This window comes from Mus caroli, unplaced genomic scaffold (genome assembly GCF_978045245.1).
Source record: "Mus caroli unplaced genomic scaffold, Mus_caroli_1 scaffold_1, whole genome shotgun sequence".
Classification (NCBI taxonomy): Eukaryota; Metazoa; Chordata; class Mammalia; order Rodentia; family Muridae; genus Mus; species Mus caroli.
Genome location: NW_028227256.1, coordinates 168,404,807 through 168,432,067, shown reverse-complemented (window position 1 = coordinate 168,432,067; position 27,261 = coordinate 168,404,807). Strand labels below are relative to the sequence as shown.

At 48.4% G+C, this 27,261-nt stretch overlaps 1 protein-coding gene across 1 annotated transcript in view; it reads right to left on the bottom strand.

The window, feature by feature from the left end:
- Nucleotides 1-6,753: 6,753 nt before the first annotated feature.
- The window catches only part of Olfml2b (olfactomedin like 2B), a 40,126-nt gene continuing 19,618 nt past the window's right edge, over nt 6,754-27,261 (bottom strand). The window contains exons 5-8 of the mRNA XM_021161521.2: nt 22,719-22,944; nt 20,235-20,747; nt 8,336-8,512; nt 6,754-7,821 (exon numbers count right to left, since the gene is read on the bottom strand). Coding sequence (XP_021017180.1) covers nt 7,220-7,821; nt 8,336-8,512; nt 20,235-20,747; nt 22,719-22,944 — 1,518 coding nt within the window. The 3' untranslated portion in view covers nt 6,754-7,219. The remainder of the gene's footprint in view (nt 7,822-8,335; nt 8,513-20,234; nt 20,748-22,718; nt 22,945-27,261) is intronic.

Below are 27,261 nucleotides of genomic sequence, written 5' to 3'. Positions count from 1 at the left end.
TAGCTGGAGCAGCAAACTGAAATGAAATTCAGTGTTTTGTTTTCCATTTTTTTTCTTCTTAAACATTTTTCAAATTTTATTTTTTTATTTTATCTTATGTGTATGGATGTGTGAGGAGCCGCCCTTGCAATCGCCATTACAAGATGGCGCTGACATCCAGTGTTCTAACTGGTAAACAAGTAGTCTGTGCATGTGCTGGGGTATTTTTCCATTCCTTGTGCCCTGCCTGTCCCGTGGCGTCATCTGGGCTGATGGTGAGCAGCCAGTCAGGGCGAGACACGTCTCCAACTGCTCTTTGTGGTCTATTTAAGGACCGAGTTTCCTGTGTTCTGGGTCTCCTCCTCAGAAGCTGATCATCTGTCTCTCGAGATGCATTAAAGCTTTACTGCAGAAGGATCCGAGTGTCCTGTTTGTGTGTTCTCGCCGGAGAGACTCAGAGACACAGGGACATGGGTGTTTTCCCTACATACACTTCGGTGTTTCACATGCATGCCTGTTGCCTGCAGAGTCCAGAAGAGAATATCAGATTCCCTGGAACTGGAGGCACAGCTATCATGTGGGGGCTAAAAATTGAACCTGCGTCTGGGACTCAGACTTGGGTTCTGGGGAGAGCTGTCAGTGCTCTTAACTACTGAGTCATCTCTGCAGCCATTTGGTGTTTTGATGACAAAGACTGATTGGCTAGTCAGGCATGGTGGTGTACATCAAGTAATTCCAGCACTTGGGAAGCTAAGGTAGAAAGATCATAAGTTCTAGGCCATCCTGAACTACACAGTGAGACTACATGTGTATGCGTGTGTACATACACATATATACACACACATATATAATATATAATCACTCAAGTGAATCTGTGTTGTTGCTGCTGCTGTTATTTGAGTGGCCATAGGACTTGTTATGATCTGAAAGTTTTCAAAGAGGTCTCTGTGGTCATCTAAGCTCTCCTATAGGAGGAAAAACAAAAAACAAAAACTGAAGCCACCAAATAAATTCTAGTATAGTGCAAGGAAAAACAGCATTGCCTGGTGATGGTCCACATGCTCAATGCCAGGTCCTTCTATCTACACAGGTCAGGGAAGGTCCACAGGAGGCTGTATCCGAATCCGCCATCCCAGCATGGCAGAGTAAGCAAGGGGCCTGGAACTCAATGGCTGAGCACAGAGTCCATAGCACCCCTGTGAAGTGCTCTTCTCAAAGCAGCCAATCGAATCTTTAGAGCTAATTTCATCTTTAAAGGAAAGGTAGGGCTGAGAGAATTAAGTTATGTGGTGGAAGGGAGTGAGCAGAAAGGGGCCTTCTCACAGGCAACAGCAGTCTCCTCAGCAAGACTATGGCGTGACAGAAGGTGGGCAGGCAGGAGCTGTCTACATGAAAGAGACTTGATCAGGATGAAGCAAAGGAGCTAGCAGTCTGTTTCTTAATTGTCAGAGGCCAGGATTGTGTAAGGTGTTAACATTGTGGAAAATTGGGTAAACGGTACACAGGAAATCTCTACTGATTTTGCAACTTTTCTGGGAATCTAAAATTAGCCCCAAATTAAAAAAAAATTTTGTAAGAGAGGAAAGACTTAAGCTATGAAACTTAGGTTCAATGTGGACACAGGTTGTCCAAACCTCCCAACTGTACAAGATGTCTCAGACCGCTGGGAAATCAAATGTGGGGTAGTGGTAACAATCTCAAAGTATTCCCTTAAACTTATTAAGTGGTAATTTGGACATACGAATATGGGAGTTCTTAGACTCTCTACTTTGTGGTAGTTGGTGTGTGAGTGGAGGGGTATATATGTGCCTCTGTGTGTGTGTGCATGTGAGATGGGTGGTGGATGGGTGTATAAATGTACACATGAGCATGCATGTGTACATGTATATGTATGTATGTGTGTGTGTGCACAAGCATGTTCGTGTGAGCGTGTACATGTACAGGTGTGCATGCATGTGTGTACATGTATGTACTGTGCATGTGTACATGAGAGTGTGCATGTACCTGTGTGTGTACCTATGTGTGCATGTGTGTGCATGCATGCGTGTGTGTGTGTGTGTGTGTGTGTCTGCATTGTGGAGGCCAGAGATTGATATCAGGTTGTCCTCTTCAGTCACTGTCTACCTTACTTTCTGAGTCAAGGTCTCTCACTGAACCTGGAACCAGCCACTTGAGCTGCATCGTCTGGCCATCAGGTCTCTGTCTCCTCTCCCCACAGACTACAGACTTGTAAGCACCATGTTCTGTTTTTGTTTTTTGTTTTTTAATGTGGTTCAGGGAACCCAAATTCAGGCCGTTCTGCTTGAACAGTTACTTTACCAACCAAGCTATCTCGGCAGCCTCGTGGTTTTTGGTATTATTTTCAATAATAAAAACTAAAACCACTAAATGCTTGATTTTTGTTATGCTTTAAGCCGTTTTATCGTGTCTTCCAACAACCCTCTCTAAGACAGAAGACCTATTACTGACATTTTGAAAAGGAGAAAAGTAAGGCTTATAGAATCTCAGTGACGTGTTAAGAGCACACAGCCAGCACACACTGGAGGTAGGAGTTGTCTCCCGGAGCCTACTGTCCTCCTGAATGCTGTTGTGGAAACTCAAGGAGAGAGGAGAAGAAAGAGGGCCTTTTGCTCGGATCCCAGGGGACTGGGAGACCATCAAGGAAATTCAAAGGAGGAGCCGGCTTGGAATGTCACAATAAGGAATTTATCTTTAGATGGCAAGAATGTCCAGTGTTTGCTGCTGCTGCTTTTAAGGCAAGGTCTCATGTGTCCCAGACTGGCTTTGAACTAGTTTTGGAGTTGAGGATAGATGACCTTGATCCTTCTGCCTGCCCCTCCCTCCGGCTGGGATTACAGATGTGTACTGCCATGCGTACACATTCATAAAAGAACTCGTTTATGTTCTGCTGGGGATGAAACCCAGGACTTCATAACTGCTGGGCAAGCATGCTCCCCACTGAGTCCCAGCCCCAGCCTGATGGCTAATGTCCCTCACACACCTGCTTTACCTTCCTTGAACATTTCACAGTCTGCCCTCCATGCAGACAGAGGCAGGTCCGTGTTTCAGAGACAACTAGACTCAGAGTGGTTGGGAGACTTACCCAAGATCACACAAGTGCCAAGCAGGGAGCCAGGACTCAGGCACAGACCTGGCAGAAAGATTCCTGCACCCAATGTCCCTCCCTGCAAACTAGGAGCAGATGTGAAGGAAGCATATGCAGTCAACTGATGGTGTTCCCACGCATTGGCCAAGCAGTGGCAGCAGAAAGTCACCAACCTCACCAAGTGATGTCACATAGGCCACAGGTGCATCTTCTCCTTGATGCTCTGCCTGCTGCTGGCCTCTGCATCTCCATGTTCCAGACCCGCATGCTTGCCCACTGCTCCTTCCCCAACGCCCACTGACTACAGACTTGCACTGGCCTGTACCAGCAGCCCCTCCCTTCCTTCATATCTCTATCTCTTCTCTGCTCTACTCATTTGCACTTAGCACAGAACATGCCATAAACTGTTCTGTCTCCTCTAAAGGAGTGTTTCTTACACTTTCTATTTGGAACACCTCTCTGTCTGAAGAACTAGAACACATCCCTGGGTACATAGGAACATAAAATAAGAACACAAATTAAAAAGTACTGATACTAAGCCATAAATTTGTCTTAAAATATTTGTTGTACATACAATTTACCATTTGAGATGGTTAGTGTTAACTTTCCACTTGACAAAATCTAAAATCATCTCAGAAGTAGGACTCCAGGCCCAACAGGGATAATGTTAAAGGATGGGAAGACTTGTCCATTGTGGGTGGCACCATTCCTTACGTAGAGGATTCTGGACTGTTTCAGAGTGAAGCTAACTTGACTGAACATTAGCCTGCGCAGAACGTAATTCTGCCTTCTTGACTTGGATGCACTGTGTCTTGGACTCCTGCTGCTGTAGATTCCCTGAAGTGAGGAGTGGAACTGGAACCATGAACTGAAATTAACCCCTCCTCCCCTAAGTTGCTTTTCTCAAGTTATTTTATCACAGCAACAGGAAATGAAACATTTATTAAAGATGAAAGCAATTTTCATAGGAATGAGGTGGATTGCTAGTTTATTTACATCTTGCCTGAATATTGGATACTTCAGAATGTAGAGCATCTTCAGTATGGTGGTTTGGCCCATAGAGAGTGGCACTATTAGGAGGTGTGTTCTTGTTGGAGAAGGTGTGTCACTGTGGGGATGGGCTTTGAGTTCTTATATATTTATATATGCTCAAGTCTAGCCAGAGCAAGTCTCTTCTGGTTGCCTTTGGATCAAGATGCAGAACTCTCAGCTTCTCCTCTAGCACCATGCCTGCCTGGATGCTGCTGTGCTTCCTGCCGTGAGGACAGTGGACTGAACCTCTGAACCTGCAAGCCAGCCCCAGTTAAATGTTTGCCTTTCTAAGAGCTGCCTTGGTCAATGGTGTCTCTTCACAGCAATGGAAACCCTAACTAAGACATCCAGTGTTTTCAAAGGTGATTCACATTTTAATATTATAGTTATTAATGCCAAGAACGCTGCTTAGCAGAAATACATAGTCCAGAATGGCAAGAAGAATATTTAGGGTCATTTTAGAAGTAGTTGGAAATTCTAACCTCATCTCTAATCAAAATTCATTTGTTTACAAATTTCAAGTTAGTAACTCAAAACTGCAATTTTGAACTCAAACATTCTAATACAATCTAATCCAAAACTATACTAATTTGACACATATACTGGGGCATGGTGGTAGGAAAATAGCAAAAGGTTTTGTTTTCTATAAATGACCAATATTTTTTAATTGGTTATTTTATGTATTTACATTTCAAATGTTATCCCCCTTCCCCGGTTTCCCCTCCACAACCCCCCTATCCAATTCTCCTCTCCCCATGACCATATCTCAATAAGAGCAGAAAACTTTGTATACGTAGAAGGAACGTAGCCCGTAACACACAGGTCTCAAATCTGAGCTGAGGTGCTTCAGGTTTACTGCATGGCCCAACAGTACACTCAGTGCAAAGCTACTGTGTTCATGTTGTCATTGCCCCCTACCCCACTGTGCTTTAAAAGGAGTGTGTGAGTGCAGAGAATGGGAGGGTGAATTGCTATGTTTCCTCTGTTTTTTGAAATGATATTGTTAGGAATATTTATAGGAAAACAGCAAGTATATATTTCTCATCAATTCAAGTGCCGTAGGTTATGTACAGGGTGACAAAGTGAACTGATACTCAGTCAGTAAGTACGGGAAGCCGAAAGTACCCTTTCATCTGACAGGTGAGGTCATGGCCCAGGGAGAAGGGATGTACCTTATGCCTGTGGCTAGCAGCAACAAGGGAAGGCACTTGTTTTGTGAGGCACTGAATTTCTCAGTCTTGATGTCTCCAAAGTTTTATCCCAACTGAATATAGTCAAGAAGGGTGTTTCCCACCACGTAACCTCAGGCTGCTGTTGTTTCTCTGTGGTCGTCGTTCCTTCCTCTCCTTCCTCTTTCTAGCTGGTAAAAGGCACTAGATGGCAAGAATAGTCCATTTGGTTCTAAGGCAATTAGTTCACCCAGATGCAATGGGCTGGATTCCCTAGAGGGCTGTTCTTCGAGGCCTTCCCCTGGTCTGCATGCAGTGGGAACCCCGATAGGTTACCTGACAAGAAGGGCAGGAAGTCAGCCCTCTCTCAAGCCCCTCTGCTGCTACCAAGTCAAACAGCTCTTGCATCTGCTGTGAAAGACTTGACTACCTGTAATTTGAAAAGGTGTTGAGTGCAGGAAGCTAGCAGGTCTGGGAGTGGAGGGGTGGGCTGGGAAGCCACGCAGGACGCACATACTGAGCAGCCCTGACAGGTGAGCATGGCTGAGGTCCACAAGGACATATGAGCAGCTGTGGCTCTCCAAAGAGAGTGTGATGGACACGACATCATCACCTCCCCGCCTCCTAACCAGGTTCTGCCTCCTCCTACATCATCGCCCACGTTTCCCTGGGTGTTCTAGCTTCTACCTGTGCACTGGGCAGAGAATCACATTGTGCACTGCAGGGTTCACACAGGGCTCAGTCTGAACTAGGAGGGGCTGCAAGTCTTCCCTGCCCCTTAGGGAACCTTGTTTCTGAAAGACAAGACTGAATGGCACCGTGCATGGTGGCTTGTGCTTGGAGCTCAGAGGATCAGACAAGAGGACTTTGAGTATGGGGCTATCCAGTGGTAGAAAGTGGGAGGAGGGAAGGAAAAGGAGAGGATAGGGGAGAAGAGAGGAGAAGAAAGAGCATACAATACCACCATCATCCCAAGGAGGGGGGAGGGGGTGTGGTGGTTTGTATATTCTTGGCCCTGTTTGGAATGGCACTGTTTGGAGGTTTAGCCTTGTTGGAGTAGGCATGGCCTTGTGGGTGTGGGCTTTAATATCCTTGTCCTAACTGCCTGGGAGCTAATGTTCTGCTAGCAGCCTTCAGATGAAGGCGTAGAACTCACAGCTCTGCCTGCACCAGGCCTGCCAGGATGCTGCCATGCTCCTGCCTTGAGGATAATGGACTGAACCTATGAACCTGTAAGCCAGCCCCAATTACTTGTTGTCCTTATAAGAGCTGCTTTGGTCACGGTGTCTGTTCACAGCAGTAAAACCCTAACTGAGACAGGGGATGTCTTGCACTCCAATGTTTCTAAGAGCTCAGGTGCACACCACCTCGGAAAGAATGCTTCTGAAGAACACCCAGTCTCCCTCAGGAGCAGAAAGCTAACACCTAGTTAAATGTATCCCCAAGAAACGAAAATGAGCCAGGAAAGGATTTTAAAATATCTCCTTTATTTAAAAAAAAAAGTTTTTTTTTTCTGAGTTTTAAGAACTTCTCTAATACATAAAAACTTTGCCGCCACCTAGCACTTCTTCCTGAGCCCCACACTCCTGCTCCTAGCTGCAAGACCTGGAGGAAGAAACCCTCCAGCCCTTGACCTCAGGAGCCAGAGGTTCAGAGCACAAAAGAAGGTAGTTACTGGTCAGAAGGAGAAGTTCATTTGCACAAAAATATAAATTGTGAAGGATGAGACCAGCACATACACGTATGGATTGATCTACAATCCATATTAAAAAAAATAGACCCAAACTGTCATTTTACACTTGTAATATTATACAAAATAATATATTTTAAAACAACACACACCCACCTGCACAATCTCACAGACAGACATGCACACAGACACACACAAGGTGCTAGTGGCCCCACTGTGCTTCTTTTTGTAGGGTCAAGTGTGTCAGTAGGCAAAGATGACATGGTAGGTGACCTGGTGGCCATTGTCCCAGGCATAGAGGAGGCGGTCCTTGGGGTTGTAGTCTATCTGGGTGGTGTAGGAATATTCATTCTCAAACAGCAGCCTAGGGACAATCTGTGTGTTGGTGTGTGTATCAAAGGCATAGGAGATGTTGGCATTCCTCTGGTTATAGCTGTCCACAGCATATAGTACCCCACAGATGACAAAGCAGTTGCCATAGAAATTCCTCCGGAGTCCAGTGCGCCACGTGGTCTCCTTCTGTGTGCTCAGGTCCACGGCATTGAGTTTGCTCAGGACAATGACCTCCTGGTTGAAACCTTCATCATCTAGAGCTGGGTAGATAAGCCACAGGCCATTCTCATCCACAGCAAAGTCCACATCCGAGTGGCCCTGCCACCGCCAGGGTGTGGTCTCCTCATAGGCCACATCGTGCAGCATGGCCCAGGCAGCTACATAGCGCTGCTTCAGGTCATATTTGATGATGTTTCGGGTGAAGGCCCGGTTATAGTAGAAGGCGCCGTTGTAGACCACGTGACCCGTGCCGATCCAGCTGTATGGAAGCTTATAGGAATTGCTCCAGCGACCTGTGGTAGAGAAAGGGTGGGAAGCTTCAGGGCAGCACAGCCTGAGATGGAACCAGCTATGGACTAGGGTCTGCACACCTGGCATAGCACCTTGGCTCTATTACTTTCTAGTGTTTGTTCTACGCCATATTGCTTACTGGCCACACCTAGCATCCTTGGCTGTAGAACAGCAAGAGTAATCTCACTTGCTTCACTTGGAACCTGAGTGCTCCAAGGGCCCCACACTCATCTATTTATCTGACTGGGATTTGTAAACTGTTGAGGGCCACTGGGAAAGAAGGATGTTTGGCTGTTTTTCTAAACTGTTTCAAGGTCATCCGTATCCCCGGACCTGGAACAGAGCCAAGAGAGCACAGAGTGGGAGAAAGAGTGATAGAGGTGACCACCCTTCCAGGGAATGCCCTTTTGCAATCCATGGAAGATGCCCTGCTTCTCATGCAGCTCTGCTGTGCCATGATCGGCAAAAGGCAGTGAGCCTGGGCAGACACTGCCACATCAGAGCTGACTCACAAACCTTGTTTGAAGTTCTCCAGGTTTCGGAACTCGACCAGCGTGTTGCCATAGTAATAGTTGGTTACGTAAATGCGGTCGTCCTTGGCTAGGGGGTCCTTCATCCAGGCCCCTTCATTCCGTCCATATGTGTTCTGGGTGGTCGGCCCTGTGATTGTAGAGAGGGTGTCCTTGCACCTTCCTAGTGGAGAAGAGAGGTGTGGAAGGGTTGGAGTGAGCGAATGGTGCCCTCTTTACTCCTTAAGTTTCTCCTGGGCCCTCCAGGTGAAGTCTTGGCAGCGTTTAGCAGCCCTGTTTAACCTGACCCCTGGCATCTCAGCATCATCCAATGCTACACCCATTGTGTAGTCTGAATTCTACTCCCACAAAGCTGCCCAGAGTCAACACGGTGGGCCACTGTGATGCCACCCTACCTCCATTTCTTTGATCCTACCCTTTAGTAGGCAAAGATCAAAAGTCATTTTTTGGGTATCATACCATCTCCCAGAATGTCATTCTGTCCTGTTCTGTTGAGCTCTGCTACTACAGTACCATGAACATATCTGTTGGTATTCTGTCTAAACTTCACCCTCACAGTTCCTGGCAGCAGCCAGGTATGCTCCTCCCCACAGTTACCTGGCAACAGCCAAGTAGTCCTAACCCTATAAAAGGGGCTCCTTGGCCCCTCCGCTCTGTTCCACTCTTGCCTCTCTCTTACATCTTGCCCCCTCTCTCCCCATTCCCTTCCCACTCTCTCCACGTGGTCCTGCCCGGCCTCCACTTCTCTATTCTCTCCTTTTCTTTGCCTTTCTCTGCTTCTACTACTCTTTTAACTCCCCTCTCATGCCTTAAATAAACTCTATTCTATACTATACCTGTGTGTGGCTGGTCCCTCAGCGGGAAGGGATGCCTTGGCATGGGCCCGCTGAGGCACCCCATTCCCCCACATCTCACCAGAACATATTCTTATAGCTCTTTTTCTTTTATGATCACAACAACACCTCTACCACAGGCCTCCCCCCGCCCCTGGCCCCGGGTGTTTGTGTGTGTGTGTGTGTGTGTGTGTGTGTGTGTGCATTAGTTACTAGGGATTGTACTTAGGGCTTCATACACATTAGGCAAGCACTCACTGCTGGTCACCAGGCCTCCACGCCCCCCTCTGTTTCTGTCTCTCTGCCTCTCTCTCCTCTCTGTCTCCCTCTGTCTCTCCTCTCTGTCTCCCTCTGTTTCTCCCACATCCATCTTAACAAGAGTGTAAGCACCGAGGGAACAAGGGCTGTGGCTTTCCCTGTGTTCTCAGAACACAGGACACAAATTATCTGGCACACCACAGGCACCAGCAGATGGTCTGACACTTGGGTGTGGGGACTGGGAACAGAGAGATGTGTGTACAGAAAGAACTCTGACAAGGATAGCCAGGAGCACACAGCTGTACCCCACCAGCCTGGAGCAACAATGACTGGATGGCAGGCATTCATGTCCCTAGGAACTGCTACAGGTCCATGCTCTATCTGTTCCTACCAGGGACAGGCTGTCTGTCAACCCTGCCGGGGAGGCTGGAGGGACAGGGCACCCACTAGCTTACTCTACTTGTAGGGCCTCCTTTACAGCTCCAGTCCTTTGTAGTGGAGCAGGAATCCAGCAGTTCTTCCAAGTGGCTCTTTGGAATGGGCTGGTACCCAGGAATGACGCTCCCTGGCCACTCGAGCACACACGCCTGTATTAGTGAACCCTGGTGAAAGAGGATAACTGGAGAACCAGGTGCCCCTCATCTCCAGAGATTCCTCAGGGCCTTCTGATCACCAGCACCAGCAAACGCTGTCCCACCTGCCCCAAGACCAGTGGGCCCTGGACAACAAGGGCGTTGAGAGGGATTAGTTCTTGAAACTGGGGGCAAAAAATCACACAGGTCTATAGCTTGGATTCAGGGTTTTCTAATTTCCAGGCGACTCTACATTCAAACACATCCAGCCTGCTGCATGAAATCTGTGTACCAGCGATCAGAGGCAGGAGGAACCCAAGATCTGCAGCTGGCAGTGCCGGAAAGGGCAGTTGTGCCTTGGCCCTGGCTCTGGGGCAGACATGGGATAGAACTGGGCTGAGCAGTCTTTTCCAGGCAGGATTCCCCTCCCCACCCCCCCCACCCCGTCAGGTGCAGATGGCTGGCTTTAGGAGGCTCTGTGTAGGGTTGAAGAGGTTCCATTCTGACAGAGCGGGGAGAGACTGTTTCCATTTGACAAACAACAGAAACCACCCACCAGTGAGTGCCTCATTCCCTCACATCTGAGCTCATTTGTTCAAGACAATAAAACAGAAGTCTCCAGCCGAGCCTGGCAGTGGTGAGATGGTGAGATGGAAAATAATCTCATTTCCTGGAGCTAAGCAGGACCTTGACTGCCAGTGGTGATGAACCCCAGCTGAGGTGAGCCCTCTCCTGCCATCCCCAGGCAGCCTTCTTTTATGTGCCTCTTTCCTCATCAAAGCCCCACAAGGACACCAACTCTCTACCAGCCATGCCTTGAAGCCGAGTTGCCCTAGCCATGCCCATCTCTCGCTACACACTAAGGTAGCCAAAATCAATTCTTTATTTCCTGGACAGCCCCAGGGATAACCTAACCCTTATAGGATCCAATCTCAGCCCCAAGGTGTCCAGTGGCAGGACCTTGATGTATAAATACATATACATGGCTTGGAGCCTCCATTTTGGTACCACCACTAACTCCAATTTGCCCTGTTGCCTCCATTAATGGCATTGGACCGTAACTTCTTCACAAAGCACCTGGAGAATTCACCCTGACGATAGAGGGTGGTCTGAATGGCTGCTCTGTGATCAACAGTGTTAACTGTCAGCTTGGCTGAGTATGGAATTATTTGGGAAATGGGTCTCTGGACGCTCCTATGGGGGATTAGCATGGTTGTGTTGAAGAGGGATAGCCTGTGCACAGTTGGCAATGCAGTACCACAAGCTTTCCGGTTGTGGATGTGTTATGATCAGCTGCATTGAGCTCTTGCTGCCTTGATTTCCCTTCCATAAAAGGTACCTTGCACCGTACACTGAAATAAACCCTCTTTCCATGGAGTTGTTTTTCTTAGAGCATTTTGTCACAGAAACAGGAAAATACGCTAAAAGACAAGCCCTGAGTGGTATCTAGGCTCTAACCCTTCAGACTCACGAAAGTGACCTTCTATGGCAAAAAGGATGTTGTGTGATGGAGTCAAGAATCTTGAGACTAGCCTGGATTATCTGGGTTCTAAATGTCATCCACATACCAGAGAGGCAGGGAAATGGCCAACAAAGAGAAGGAGGCGTTGTAATGATGGAAGGAAAGACTGGCCTGATATGGCCACTGGCCACGGAATGCTGGCGGGGAGTGGACTCTGGAAAAACAAGGCATGGGTTCCCCTCCCCTGGAGCCTCTGGAAGGATCCAGACTTCTGACACCAAAGATTCAGTCCTATAAAAACTAATTAGAGACTTCTAGCCTATAGGGCCGCTAGAGAATAAATGTCTATTGTTTTTAGCCAATAGGCCTACGGCAGTTTGTCCAAGTGGGGATGAATATAGATGAGGTCAATTTCTGGAGCAGGGGGAGATGTCCCTGCTTCTGCAGCAAGAGGAGAGTCCCCAGCTTACAACTGTGCAGTGCTGATATCTGGATCCTCAGGACAAATTTGCATATGCCACCGAGGTACAGAAAAGCTTACAGAATGGGCAAGTCCATGCGGGAAGGCAGGACTGATGTGTATGCTTTCAGTACATTTGAAGACATCCAGGAGAGGTAGCAGACTGTGGTACCCAAATACATCCCCATGCTCAGATGAACCTGGGATGGTTCTTGTGATGGTTAAGATGGTCAATTTGAGGGGATCTAGAATCATAAAGGCAAGTCTGTGAGGGATTATGGGAAGACCTTAGGTGTGGACAGCATCATCCCATGATCAAGAATCCTGGACCAAATGAAAAGAGGACCGTGAGTTAACCATCAGTGTGCCTCTCCCTCTGCTTTCTGGCTATAGAGAGGATGTGACCAGCTGCTTCGAGGTCCTGCCATCATTGCTCCCTGCCATTCCATGATGGACTGCACCCTCAAACGTGAGCCAGAATGAACCCTTCTTTCCTTAAGTTTGCTTCCAGTCAGGTATTTTGTAACAGCAACAAAGCAACGGATATAGTTTCAAAGCTCCTACCCATGGGCACAGACAATCAGTCCGAGAAAGAAGGCAAGAGATAAAGGGAGGCTCACAGAGCCTTGGGGAGGAGAGCTCTGTCTGTGCCCCCTGTTCGTCTCCCTGGAGCAGAGCTACCATAGTGATGTTGGCAGACACTAACATTCACTGAGCACTTCCTGTTCTAAACTCGCTCATCAACAGTCCTTCAAGGCAGCTATCCCTTGATATAAAGCTTACCAGGTCCGGAAGGAAAGGATCCCTCCCCCTCAGTATTTACATCTGCTTGAATGTCATACCTTAGACAAACATAGCAGCAAATGTATGAGCCTGCTCCACTGTCAGCTTGCTGACTGGCCCTTCTGTGAGGTGCTCCGTCATCCCACAGGGTGCTCCCTTCACTGTGCCTACATGTTCTTAGCCTCTCACTACCTGCTGCTGTACATACACTTGACACTGCCTCTCAGAAACCTTGGCATCCTCCTATTCTGTCCAAGCCTCTGTTTAGGTCAGCCCTTGAGAGCCATCTGCAGCACTCCCAACCATCTCGGGAGGTGGAACCTCCCTGGCTTCCACTGGCCACTGTCTTAGAGTTCCCACCCCACCCCCATGTGTACCTTCTTAGCGCTCACTCCCCTCCCAGATGCCTTCCTCTGCTCTCAGCTCTTCCTAAAGAGTCATAGCCCAGTCTGGGGCATCCAGTGGCCTACTTGACATCTGCCCCTGGGTGACCTTGTGTTTCCTCAAACTTGGTTATTAACAAGTGTATTCACTTGCTCCCATTCACATCCTACGGCACCTGTATTTCCTGGCATAGCATGAAATCCACTAACCAAGCCAGAGCCGTGGGTTATCCTGAGATCTCCTTCGCCTCCCATGCTCCTTCAAGTGGTCTCTGAGTGCATCCATTTTCCATCCTCTCACCCCTCAGCCTTTTCCCTCCACAGACTTAGTTTAGATCTCACTGCTGCTGGTCTGGCTCATGCCCGTTCTTGTCTTGCGGATTCACCCCTGCCTCCTTCCGGCCTGCCTACTGAGGACCGTAAGAACTGCCTTCCCACAAGGTACAACTGCTGAATCCCTTAGGAACTTGTTGTCTCTAGGTACCATGTGAAGCCCTAAGTCCCCATCCTAGCAGCTCCAACACTCCAGCATCACCATTCTTATTCCCCACCATCTCTCTCCAGTCTTCATCCAACTGCTTCGAAATGAGCCTCCGGGCTAAGCATGTGACAACGGGCTGCCGCAGAGATGAGAGCACTGAAGAGCAACTGACCCACAGGCATTCAAATGTAAGGGCACACGCACAGAAACATACCACAGAGTGACCTCAGTCCTAAGATGGCCAGTTGGAGGCCTCTCACCCATTTCTAGCCTCATGGGGGCAATGCCCAGGGACGGCTTGATGAACCTATGACCTGTATAGTAACATAGGGCCCTTATTCCGAGAGTCTGTTCCATGTTGATGTTCTGAAGCTGCCATTCTGAAACTCTTAAGGTATGGGTGTTTGAGTGAAAAAATATCCCCCCATGGGCACATGTATCATTTGCAAAGGTTATGGAACCTTTGTGAGGTTCACACTCGCTGGAAGAAGTATGTCACTGGCAGCAGGCTTTGAGAATCACCCTGCTTTCTGTTAAGTCTCTCCTTCCTCTGTGTGGATAGGAAATGTGACCAGCCAGGTCCCTGCTCCTGCCGTCTGCTACTGTGTCTTCTGAGCCATTATGGACTCCAGCCCTCTGGAACTGTAAGCCAAAATCAACTCTTCCTTAAGTGGCTTTTGGTCTTGGTGTCTTATCACAGCGACAGAAAGATAACTAATACAGATGTGCAGCAGTTTTTCCTATGCCAGCCTGTGCCAGAACACCCAGGCTGCTTTCCCTCCCCTGCCAAGCCTGGCACATACTGTTACCTCTGTGGCAGGGCTCCTCTCTGTCCTGTGAACTTGCAATCCATGGCTGCCTTTGGATGGAGAGAGAGCCCCATAGCAGAAGTGGGTACATGCATCTGATGCTTGCTGTGCCTCCAGACAAGTTTACCATCTTGGCTGCTGGCCCCCTCCTATGGTCAGCCCCACTGATCGTGCCTCGCTCAGTCTGGAACCTTGTGGTGTGGCCCAGCACCAAGGGGTGTAACTTGATGTACAAAAGGGCTTATCCTACTTGAGGACCTCAGACTTTGGTCTGTATATATCTAAGGGAGCAATTCCACTTTATAGACTCATTTCTGTCTCATTTCAGGAGACAGCCAGATTCCCTGTGAGCTGACGGCTGGGTTATAGGAGTTATTAGATTTTTTTTTTGCCTGTAGCCTATGGCGGGGAGCTGTCTGTCTTGTAGGAAGAGTCTTAGAGCCACAGAGGCTCTGGAAAACACAGCCCCAGCCCACGTCAGCATCCTTCTCCCTGGGTGTCCCTGGAGCAGCCTCCCTGACTGACCTAAGGCAGGCAGGCCTGGCCCCTCACACCACTGCCAGAGGGGTTGGCCAAACCCTGGGTTTTCTCAGGCTGTGTGCTCTGTGGGGGAGACATTCTTTACAGATCATGATAGATTCAAATTCAAGACCAACACTTGCTGCTATTGTCATAAGCTGACTGTCCTCTTTGTTCTTCCCTCCCCCACTGCTACCCATAACCGGCCCCTGTCTAAAAAAATCACATCAGGACTTGGCACTGATAAAGTCTAGAAATCTGCCGAGCTGTGGCCATTTGCACAAGTGTTCTAGCTCTCCATGGCAGCTGGAGCCGCTGAGCAGAGGCACCAGGCTCCTGGGTCCTCAGTCTCTTTGGAGCCAAGGCTGCCACTGGGAACTGCCAAGGTCTCCCTTCTCCCCCTCTTACAACTACACTTCAGTGTCCGATAAAAACCAATCCCTATTTACTTGTGTTATACATTTTCTTGAGGATTTAGTACTTCCTTGATGATAGCTCTGGGTATCTGAGGCCATTACAAAATCAGGTCTAAAAACCCGAGGAAAGATATTCCTTTTGGAAACTGCGGAGTGTTGCTCATATGCACGAAGCCCCAGCATTTATCCTGAGCACCACATAAACCCCGAGTGTAGGATGCACTCCCGAAATTTCAAAACTCAAAAGAGTCAGGAGGACCAGAGGATGAAGGTTAAGGCTAAATTGGGCAACACTGCCTTTAAAAGTACATGGTAAGGTTAGGCATGGTAACACATGCCTTTATTCCCGGCACTTAGGAGGCAGACACAAGAAGATCTATGTAGACTCGTTTGGGCTACATAGTGAGCCCAAGGATAGCCAGGGCTATGTAGAGAGATCCTATCTCAAAAATAAATAAATAAATAAATAAATCAAAATAAAAAGCATATGGTAGCGCATCCATGCCTATAATCCTAGCACTCAGGAAATGGAGTTAAAGAGATTGTGACTTGTAGGCGCAAATGATTTTTGTCTTATTTTGTGTTTTTAGAAAAAGAAAAGCAAAAATTACATCTTGAACTGTGTAAGAAATCGAAACTGCCACCCCTCCCCCCAAACCCAAACAAACAAATAAAAACAACAAAACAAAACAACAGCAAACCACCTTTGCCAGCAGCAACTCAGTGCCCTGTATCTGTTTTGCCAAATGACTTTTATTTCACTGACAACCAGGAGGTATCAGCACACCATTCTTGCTTGGCCAGGCACGGGAAAGTCACAAGTTTGCAGAGAAGGTTCTAGTAACAAGACCATATCCACACTAACAGCGCCCAGTGGGAGGCACTTGATGGCGAGAGATGGTTAGAAGTAATTAGCCAAAGAGCCGAAAGAATGTAAGAGCCAAGAGGATAGGAAGGACCCCACAAAACACTGCCATCCAGATGTGACTTGGCCCTGTGCAGCCATGAGCACACAGCAGCTGATTTAGCCCTTCAACATTTCATCATGGATAGAGGAGGTGCCCATGAGGCCCCGCCTCTCCCCGAAGAGCTGTTGGGGGAGGAGGGCCAGTCATGAAGAAGGGGCTGAGAGGGGAAGAGGGGATAACAGGAGGGATTAGAGGAGGTGGTGAATATAACCACAGTACATTGTATATTCGTGTGAAATTTCTTCCCTGGGTTACACTCCCATCCTATTCTTGGCATCTAAACAGAATACTTCATCTATGTCACTGTCCAAGTTTTTTTCAGACTAGATAGAAGAGGCCAGAGCCCTCTGCCAGGATCTACAAGACTCAGTCCAGTCAAAGAGAATACTGAGCAACAGGAAAACATGTATCCCCAATCTCTAGCTCCTGTCACCAGGTACATGGCTATCAGATTACAGGGTCTGCATGCCAGCTGAGCTACTAAGAGGGCCAAGACCTGTGAACTCCAGATAGGTACCTATTGGCAATTACAGTGGTTTAAAGATCCACTGGAGGCAAAACCTGGGAAGGCAGGTAGGAGAGGCTGGGGTCAGAACCAGCATGAAGACAGTGCGGGAGGGACTCCCCTTTTTGCTAACTAGTCTATGGGAGAAGAGGCTCCCAGGCTCAAACCAATGGCCTTATGACCAAAGGTATATATGGACCTTGCCTGCAGACTGTCTTCACTTTGAGTTTTCTAGCTACCTGCACAGGGCAGTGGAGACCTATAGTGAAACAGCTAAAGGAACTTCCCCTCCCACTCAAGGAAGGGTACCAGGAAGCCGGAGCATGGAGTATGGGGCCGATGGAGCTGGGTAGGTGCTGCGCCTGGAGCTGTAGGTTCAGGGCAGCCCTCAGCCAGGGTAAGAAAGAGCTCTCTACTCAGTCTAGCACATTCTAGTAGACAGGAAGAAGGACCCACGTCTTTGAAAAGGTGGTTATCCGTGCAGTGGGGAATTAACTTGCCTTTGGCTTTTTCACCCCATGGGAAAAGAAAAGAGAGTGGAAAGGCAGGGTGGGAGAGAGAGAGGAGAGGAAGGAGGGGGGGAGGGTGGGTAAGGGAAGGGATAAGGAGGGTAAGGAGGAGGGGACAGGAAAGGGGAGGAGAGTAAAGGAAAGACTAAAGAGATGGTTAGGGAGGCGAAACACAAATGAGAGGATTGGGGTTCAGGTCCCCGAAATCCACTTAAAAGTCAGGGTAGCTACTAGCATGCTAGTTACCTGTGATCCCAGCACTCAGGAGGCAGAGATGGGGATTCCAGGAGCAAGCTGGCTAGCTAGACTAGATAGGCTCTGCGAGTTCCAGGTTCAGTGAGAGTCCCTGCCTCAATAAATGAAGTGGAGTGCTCTCAAGGAAGATTTGTCATGTTAACTTAGGACTGCCACACACATGTGCATGCATACCCACATACAAATGTGAACACACACCCACCAGAGAGGGAGAGAGGGAGAGACAGACAGACAGACAGACAGACAGACAGACAGACAGCAAAACAAAACACTTTCTCCTTCTCCAGCCCTGCCTCTGCCATTCAAGTGCTGCCTTCTTGCTGGTTTTCCTGAGATGCTATCTTGGGGAGTCTAACTTCCTGTAGTGGTTTGAATGATAATGTCCTCTGTAGGCTTATGTTTGAATGCTTTGTCCCCAGTTGGTGGAAGTGCTTGGGAAGGACTAGGAGGTGTGACCTTGTTGGAGGAGGTGTGTCACTGGGGAAGGCTTTGAGATTTCAAAACAAATGTTTGCCCTTTCCCATGTTCCCCCTCTCTCTCTGCCTCCTGTTTAAAGATCAGGCTGAGAGCTCTCAGCTGTTCCTGCTACCATGCCTTCCCTCTACCATCATGGACTCTAACCCTCTGAAACCACAAGCTCAATTAAACGCTTTCTTCTGTACATTGCCTTGGTCATGGTATTTTGTCACAGCAAGAGAAAAGTAACAAGGACGCTACCTGCCTCCTACTTCCACTCTGGCATTTTTCTGAGACTTTCCTCTGATAAGCACCCCTTACTAACAAGTACACCCTTGCAAACTTCCTGCAGAAAATCACAGAACACAGTGGAAGAAAAGATACTTGGCAAATTGCTAACTCTATTTGAGACTCAGAGAAACATGGGGCTTTGCCAAGGTCATAAGCCAATGGCAAGGACATGAGAGAGGGTACAGAGGTCAAATGTGTGGCCTTCAGCAGGTGCTCCCCATACAGCCTTGCTTCTAGAGCTAGCATGACATGTTGAAGAGGGCCTGGAGACAAGGCTACAAAGGGACGGGAGCTAGGAAGAAGAAGGCAATGCTGAGGAGACAGACCTTGTCCCCTGTTGAAGCTGTGGCATTCCCAGACATTTGAGAGAGCCTCCACTCAACAGCATTCCCATCCAGCCACTCTTAAGGAGTGGTGAGTTAATGAACAGCTATCGTTTTCTTAAACTTTAATTTACTTTAATTCTTAACATAGAGTCTTGCTATATAGTCCAAGTTGGCTTCAAACTTGAGTTCCTCCTGCATTGGCCTGCTGAATCCTTGGATTTCAAATTCATACCACCACACCCAGGTAGTCAGCTGTCTTCTATAACTATTTCTGTTTTCTGTCCCAACCCCCTACTCTCCTTTTTCTTTGTGGCCATGGAGCTCTCTGGAACAGAAGACCTGTCTTCTCTATGCTTCTAGAATGTACCTTGCACCACCAGACCTGTCAGAAGAAAGCTCCCTTTTTCTGCATAAACATTCCTATTCATCCTTTGGAACCAACTCACGTGACAACTCCCTTTGCCGACATGTGCCATGTTTCCCAGCAGCTGGCTCTGCTTTCAGCTCTGTCTTCCACCTCTCTGTCAGAGCATTGCTCAGTGATGCCCTAGCATCCCTGTCCTCCCCAGTTCTGGGCTTATTACATTCTCCACAATGGCCTATGCTGTTGCCTATTCCCTGGTTTCTCAGTTAAGGTTTTTATTGCCGAAATAAAACATCGTGACCAAAAGTAACCCAAGGACAAAGGGTTCATCTGGTTTGTCATTTGGAAAGACAAGGCAGGAACTTGGAGGCAGGAGCTGAGGCAGTGCCTATGGATGGGTGCTGCTTCTTGACTTGCTCAGCCTGTTTTCATATATAACCCAGGACCGCCTGCCCAGGGATGGCCGTACCCACAGGGGGCTGGACCTTCTCAGTCATGAATCAAGAAAATGGCTGAGAGATGGAAGCAGTTTCTCAGCTGAGAGTCCCTCTTCCCAATGACTCTAGCTTATGCCATGTTGATATAAACCAACCAACCAACATGCCTGGCCCTACTTTGCTTTGACTCTGGAGCCACCCCAATAAGAATTAATCCTCAGCTGGTTCATGGCCTGACAACCTTACTGTGGTGGCTGTTGCTGACAGACACGTCAGGGTTCACAGCAAACTCACTGGATAAATTCATATTTGGAAAAGTTACCCACGGCCATATGGTGTTCATTTCATCCACTCCTATATGATACTCTCGCCACTGACACATTTAGATATGAAACACTTCAGAAATGTTCAAACAGCCCCCATGGATAAATGTGGCCAGAATTGCAGTCCAATACAAACTTGTAAAATCAATTAAAAGATTTTTTTTTTGCAGGTTTTCCTTTTCTAACTCTCTAGCACAGTTCTCCCATGTGAACTGCAGCGACAATGTCATGTTACAACCTCAAAAGGTTGGCCATGCTGCTAGCTGTGAAAACTAACTACTGGTCAGAGGCACACCTCCACTGGCCTTTCTTGTGTTGCATTGCTTTGGCGGAGGTGAGACCCAAAGTTTCACTCATGCAAGGCCAGTACTTTACCCCAGCTAAGGGCCGAGCTTCCCAGTTCCTGTCCTCTACAAACCCCTCTTCCTTTTACCAAAATGACCAGAGGAGCACCAGTCCAAGGAAGAAGACTTACCAATCACATTCCTAATATCATCTTCTTCCTCGGGGCTCAGGATGGGACCAGCAGAGGTTGCTTCCTGCCCTGCAGTCCCCTCTTCCTCTGGCATGTCCGTCCCAACTGTGTCAGGTAACAGAGGGACCAAGGGTAGAGCTTCCACAAATATGTCCCCAGGAACCATTGCTGGAAGTGGCTGGACGGCTGTGTGGGCCACAGTGGTGGGTGAGACTTGGGTAGAAGGCATCACCCCTGTGGGCTCTGGAAACACTGTGGTAGTCTGTGGGGTTGCCAAGAGCTGTCTATCGGAGGCCTGAGGAGCAGGCTCAACAAAGCTGGGTGCTGAGGCAGAGACCTGTGCAGGCTCTGAGGATGAGGCTGTGGCCTGAATGCTCGCGTCAGTTGTCACAGCAGCAGCGTGACGAGTGGTTGCTGGCCTCCGGGTGGCACTTGTCAGTAGGTCTTCCTGCCTTAGAAGCTGATCTTCTATCAGCAAGTCCACCCCGCTATCGCCACTGAAAAGCTCATCGTCTGTGGAACAAACACAAGGCTCATTTGTGGCACAGGACAAGGAACACTCTGGCCACGGATGGGTGGCAACAGGCAGGTGAAGGAGGCTCCTTGCTCCAACATGGCAGTGAGCTGAGAGACCGAGTTCAGCCCGGATTTTACCTGGTGGCTTTTATTTTCTGGTTGGAGGTGGACCCCAGGGCTTTGTGCATTTTATACAAGCCCTCTAGCTGAGGTCCATCCCAAACCCTTCTGGCTGGGGACTTAGACGCTGGCCAGGCGCATGGGGAGAAGAGTGTCTTCCCTTGAGAGTCTCTGAACAATCCGCTACTATCCTTACTCCAGCCTGGGGAGGAGCAGTCATGGGTTATGACCCTGGGCAGCTCACACTGGCAATGTTAGCACTTGGGAAAGTAAGCCAGGAGGATTGGGAGTTCAAGGATAGCCTGGAAAACAGTAGCTAAGAAACATTTTTAGAGAAAGAAAATAAAAAACAATAAACCCCCCTCAGGAGTGAATAGAACGGTTGGTCAGATGAGACCCACTGAGCTGGCTTGCCACAGGAACCTGAGAAAGTTAACAGTAGACCCTGCAACATGGAGGTTGGGGAAGGGGAGGGGAAGATTTGGTTGGGGGAGCGGGTGGTGCAGGAAATAACAGTAATGCGAAGCCCAGGGGTCCAGAACAAGCCTGCTGAGGCTGAGGAGCAGTGAGGAGGCCAGTGTGGACCCAGCAGAGGGTATGAGTGGGAGGTAGGGTCAGAGGAAGCCAGCACTTAGATCGAGGGCAGCTTGGGGTCTCTGCACAGAGGTCAGTTTTAATTCTGAGTGAGATGGATGAGCAGACGAAACGCGGAAGGCAAAGATGTATGAGAGGGGACACTGAGTTCTACGCACAAAAGAAAGAGCTAGAAAGCTAGAATTCAGAGGTTCGCCTGGAACACCAGGAGGGAGATGATGCTGCAGGGGTGGGGCAGGGAGGAAACACCCTAAGGGCTGGACCAGAAGAGGGACAGAGCACTCGGGTAGTCAGAATCAGAGAACACAGTTAAGGTGGGTAATGACTCTGCAGCTGCAGCTACAGGTTGAGTGTAAAACATCGGATGAAAAAAACAAAGTGTAGCAGGGATGCAGCTGGGGAGGCTGTTTCCTGAGACCAGACGGAAGGACCTGGCTGGGGTGGGTAGGAGTGGGTAAGGGGTGAGCAGGAGCTGGAAGAGACACCAGAAAAAAAGAATTCGACCCTTCACAGATCAGATTGAACAACAAGGAGATAGAGATAAAATTTGGAAGCAAAGTCTAGAGGATAATTTACTAAAGCTGGCAAATCAAAATAAGGCAGTCGCTGCAATATTAGAATGATAACATTAAAAGAGGCTGGAAGAAATGCTAGAACTGAGATTTCTGAAGTTCACAGATGAGTCTGAGCAACAGAGAGATAAGCTTAAGCCTTGGCAGCATAGCCTAGAGCAAACACTAGAACTAAAGGTTCAGGATTTCATTGGTCAAAATAAGCAACAGAAAGAGAAGAAGGAAGGTTGGAGACAGAGGCTGGAAGAGATGCTAGCACAGAAGTTTCTGAAGTTCATAGATGAGCCTGAGCAACAGAGCAAGGAAAATAAAGATGACAGGAGACATGGAGGAATACAGAAGTGAGCTTGTCTATTCTTTGTGGAAAGGCAGGAAGGGTGAAGGCTGATGAGAGAAGGTGTTGGAAATTCAGCAAACTTGAGGACCACAGAGAGGAGCAGATGGCAGAGCCTACCTAGTATCTCCAAGAAAACTATTCTGCCCAAGCCTTGGTTTCCCTATCTGTAAACCAGAAGGAAGAAACAAAAGGATGCAGATGTCCCTCCAGCTCATCCACCCTTTGCCACACACAATGTCTTTGAACCCCAGAGAGGTTAAGGTCCAAGGCTTCTCAGCAAACTCTGGGATAACTGCATATCCCTGAACTAAGGATGAAATCCCTGTCCCTCTGACCCGGACTCACGCTGCTCTTCTATGTCATTTTCCTCCTCAGAGACCTTGGCTTTATAGTAGGTGATTCCCCTGATGACGGTGGGCTTGGAGGCCAGCCGACCTCTCAGGTGCACCTGTCTCTGCAGGGGCCGCTGTGGCTTCATCGCTGCAGGAGGGACCAGTGGCTGTGTCCTCAGGAGTTCGATGGAGTTGATCTGCTGTGACACAGTTTCCTCCTGCAGAAACCGTTCTTCATACTGTTTCTCAGAGGGGACAAAATGGAAGGTCAGGTCACTCCCTGATCAGAGACATGGGACAGGACGAACAGTGATGGAGCACAGGCCACAGTCAAATACAGTCCCACTTCCCAAGAGGGCCTTAGCTGTAGAGATCCAGTCCAGTCATCGTGGCCAAACTGTCTCCCCACCCCACCACCTCGGTGTGCACAGAGGGGGGAAACAGGGCTTTCATTCTGACCTTTAGGATCCAGCCTGGAGAAACCCACTATGCTCACTTCCAAACACATCTCCTGTCATCTCTGCTTGTTTCCCATGAAGAGAGTTCAACCAGACCGTGCAACAGACATGGCCATCCCTATATATGGCTGTCTCCTTGACATGAGGTAGTGATGGGCAGCTGGAAAAATGTGCACACATCTTTGCCAGTCCCCCTTCACTGGAGTAAAAGAACTGCCCAGGAGAGCACAATACATGCTAGCATGCCAGCTGTGCCCTCGGTGGTGTCAGTTCTCCATGCCATCCCTGTACCTCCCTCAAGCCTCTTGTAAGGCAACTGTACTGGCTATTTTTGTGTCAACTTGACACAGCTGGAGTTATCACAGAGAAAGGAGCTTCAGTTGAGGAAATGCCTCCATGAGATCCAACTGTAAGGCATTTTCTCAATTAGTGATCAAGGGGGAAACGTCCCTTGTGGGTGGGACCATCCCTGGGCTGGTAGTCTTGGGTTCTATAAGAGAGTAGGCTGAGCAAGCCAGGGGAGGCAAGCCAGTAAAGAACATCCCTCCATGGCCTCTGTATCAGCTCCTGCTCCCTGACCTGTCTGAGTTCCAGTCCTGACTTCCTTTGGTGATGAACAGCAGCATGGAAGTGTAAGCCGAATAAACCCTTTCCTCTCCAACTTGCTTCTTGGTCATGATGTTTGTGCAGGAATAGAAACCCTGACTAAGACAAATTGGTACCAGCAGAGTGGGGTATTCCTGTGACAACCTGACCATGTTTTGGGGAGGACTGTGGAAGGACTTTGGAACTTTGGGCTTGAAGATCCATTCGTTGTTAAGAGCTCTGTCAGATATTGTGTAGGAGCTTGGAAGATAATGTTGAGAACAGTGCAGAAGATGGAGGTCTGGCTTGTGAAATTTCAGAGGGAAAATTAAAGACTCTTTTCAGGGCCATTGCTGTTTTGATTGTGAAGATTCTGTAGTTCTGGTTAGCTGGGGCTGAAGAATCAGCTGTGATTAACAAGATACCAGAACTACTAAAGCAAAAACTTTGCATTACTGGGACTATTGATGCTGGTTAGCTGGAGCTAAGAAATTAGCGGTGATTAAGAAGAGACCAGCATCGTTGAGGTGACATCTTCTGGGAAGTGTTTTCTGAAAGCACAAAGAGGCTGTGTTCCAGAGATAGGCAAGGTTGTACTCCTGCTGCAGCGGGACTTGGTAATGTGTAAGGGTCACCCAGGTGGTACTGGTTTTGAAGGCATGAAGGGGTCATGCAGAGCAGCTGAGGCTCGGCACTGTGAGAGGCCATGGAAGGCCATTGGTGAAGGTGCAGCCTCAGTTGTAATTGAAGGCCCAGGACTGAAGGGGTCATGCAGTGTTTTGGAGATGCCAGTACCATGAGATGACCACCAAGAGCAGCAGCAGCAGTGGAGTACAGGCATCTGGAGCTCAGAGGACAACGTGTGTGCTACACAAAGGGCATGGCTGGAGAAGTGACCCAAGCCCTTGGAGGAGCCCAGAAGATCGTGAGTTGGATCCCAGACATTGGACGGTTGGAGATTGATTTTTGCTTTGATTGTGACTGTGCCCTGATATTTTCCCTCTTGAAGGAAGAAACTGTTTTAGTGGAGCCCACAGTTAAGAGACTTTTAATTGTAAAAAGACTTTGGATTTTAAAAGAGATGGATATTTTAAAGAGATTGAAATTTTAAGAATAGGTAAAGACTGTGGGACTTTGAAAGTTATTTAGATCTTGGGGATGCATAAGAATGTAAGGGTTGAGGCTTACTAGTGATGTGTTTGTGTGTCAAGTTGACAAGGGGTCAATTGTACTGGCTATTTTTGTGTCAACTTGACACAGCTGGAGTTATCACAGAGAAAGGAGCTTCAGTTGAGGAAATGCCTCCATGAGATCCAACTGTAAGGCATTTTCTCAATTAGTGATCAAGGGGAAAGGCCCCTTGTGGGTGGGACAATCCCTGGGCTGGTAGTCTTGGGTTCTATAAGAGAGCAGCCTGAGCAAGCCAGGAGAGGCAAGCCAGTAAAGAACATCCCTCCATGGCCTCTGCATCAGCTCCTGTTCCCTGACCTGCTTGAGTTCCAGTCCTGACTTCCTTTGGTGATGAATATGGAAGTGTAAGCCGAATAAACCCTTTCCTCCCCAACTTGCTTCTTGGTCATGATGTTTGTGCAGGAATAGAAACCCTGACTAAGACAGCAACCTCTACCACAAGTATGGGGATGCTTGCTTGTTGGTGGTGCCATTTTAGTGAGCACCTATTACAGCCAACCCAATAGAGAATATTATTTTTAATCCTCATAGCAATGGAACAAGGTAATGCTACCAGCATTTCCTAGATAAGGAAACAGCCATTCAGTAACTTAGTTGAAACGCCACCCAGGGAAGTAGCTGAGAAGGATACAAATGAAGTCACACAATCACCAAGTGGGCCCCACGGTTACTTCCTGGGCCTGTGTTCCTCCTTACATTAAGCCACATTGGCTGTGACCTCAGGTCTACTTATTGGCCTTCCAAAAAGTGGCCACCATCTCCATGTCTTCAGGGCTGTGGTCTGGCAACTGCCCTGGGCATGGACGTGGAAGATGTTTCATTTCCCAGTGGAAAGAGCTGCCTGGGAGGTTGACAAGAGGCTCCTGCCACAGCCTCTACCTCAAATGCCCAGGGGCATCTAATTGCTGGCGCTGGTTTCCCTCTGTGTCAGAGAAGCCAGCTGTCATTTCTTTGTGGCAAACCCAAGGAACTGACTTTAGGTCCAGGCTCTCAGGAAAGGGCAGGGACTGCAGTTCTTTGTCCCAGCCAAGGATATGGAGCAAGACGGTGGACAGCCTTTGCCAGACAACATATAATTTCCTTGGATTCGCTGGCGGCAAGTTGAACTGGGCGGCAGCTACCCCCACCACATTCTGATTGCCTCTCTGTTCATCCAAGAGTCTGCCAAATGATTTCACCTCCTGGCATCTAGTGTTCCCACACCCACAATGCCTTTCCACTACCAACCTGATCTCTGGGCCTCCCTGCCAACCTTCTAGACAAGGACCATGTTGGAAGACCACCTTACAAAATAATTACCAGCCATTCCAAGAATTCTCTGGCATCATTTGCAAGAACCAAAAATAACCAGCTAAAACCATCTCCCCTGTTGCAGCATGGTGCTCACCAAAGACACAGGGCTGCTGCGTACACACAGAGAGAATGAGCCTACCTCTGGGCATCCTGTACCCTCTGCGCTTCTAGCCTGGCTGGGTGGATTGTGCTAACTTCAGCACTGTGTGCTGTGGGGACTCAGGGAAGGCCCGGGAAGGACTTTGCTGAGCAAGGAGAAAAAGAGTTTGGTGTGTTTGATTTGGTTTGTAGTTTGCCCTCGGGAAATCTGAGCAGGGTTTCTGAATGTACCACAGAATGTGTCATCAAGACAACAGACCGCATTCTCCAGCTTAGCTGGCTGACTGGGAAGCTGGAAGCAGAAGGTAAGGAAATGCTGGCTGCACTGGGCAGTGGGGGCTGAGATGAGAGGCACACAGATACCTTCACGTCCCTTTCTGGTTCCCAGAGCTTCTGGCTTTGGGGTGATTTCAGGTACCTTCATATCTCTTTCTGGGGTGATTTCAAGGTCCCTTAGGGGTGACCCACCCACCAGGCTAAACTCATGTTTCAGTGACCAATACGTAAGGGACACTCAAAAATGAGACAAATTATTTATGAGGGAATATAATGTTTCAAAAACATCAAAAGCCAGGTAATGACTCCTGTTCCTCACTTTACAGCATGGGATTGCTTTTGACTTCTTTTGGGTTTTTTTTGTTTTTGTTTTTGTTTTTTTGTTTTTTTCAAGACAGGGTTTCTCTGTGTAGCCCTGGCTGTCCTGGAACTCATTTTGTAGACCAGGCTGGCCTTGAACTCAGAAATTCACCTGCCTCTGCCTCCCAAGTGCTGGGATTAAAGGCGTGTGCCACCACCGCCCGGCTGCTTTTGACTTCTTGGGGAAGTCCACACACCATACTCTTCCAGTGCCTGCTGTCTCAGAGTCCCCATGTGTCTTCAGAACACATGTACTTGAAAGTCCCCAAGCCCCCCAGGTATGCCCCCTTAGCC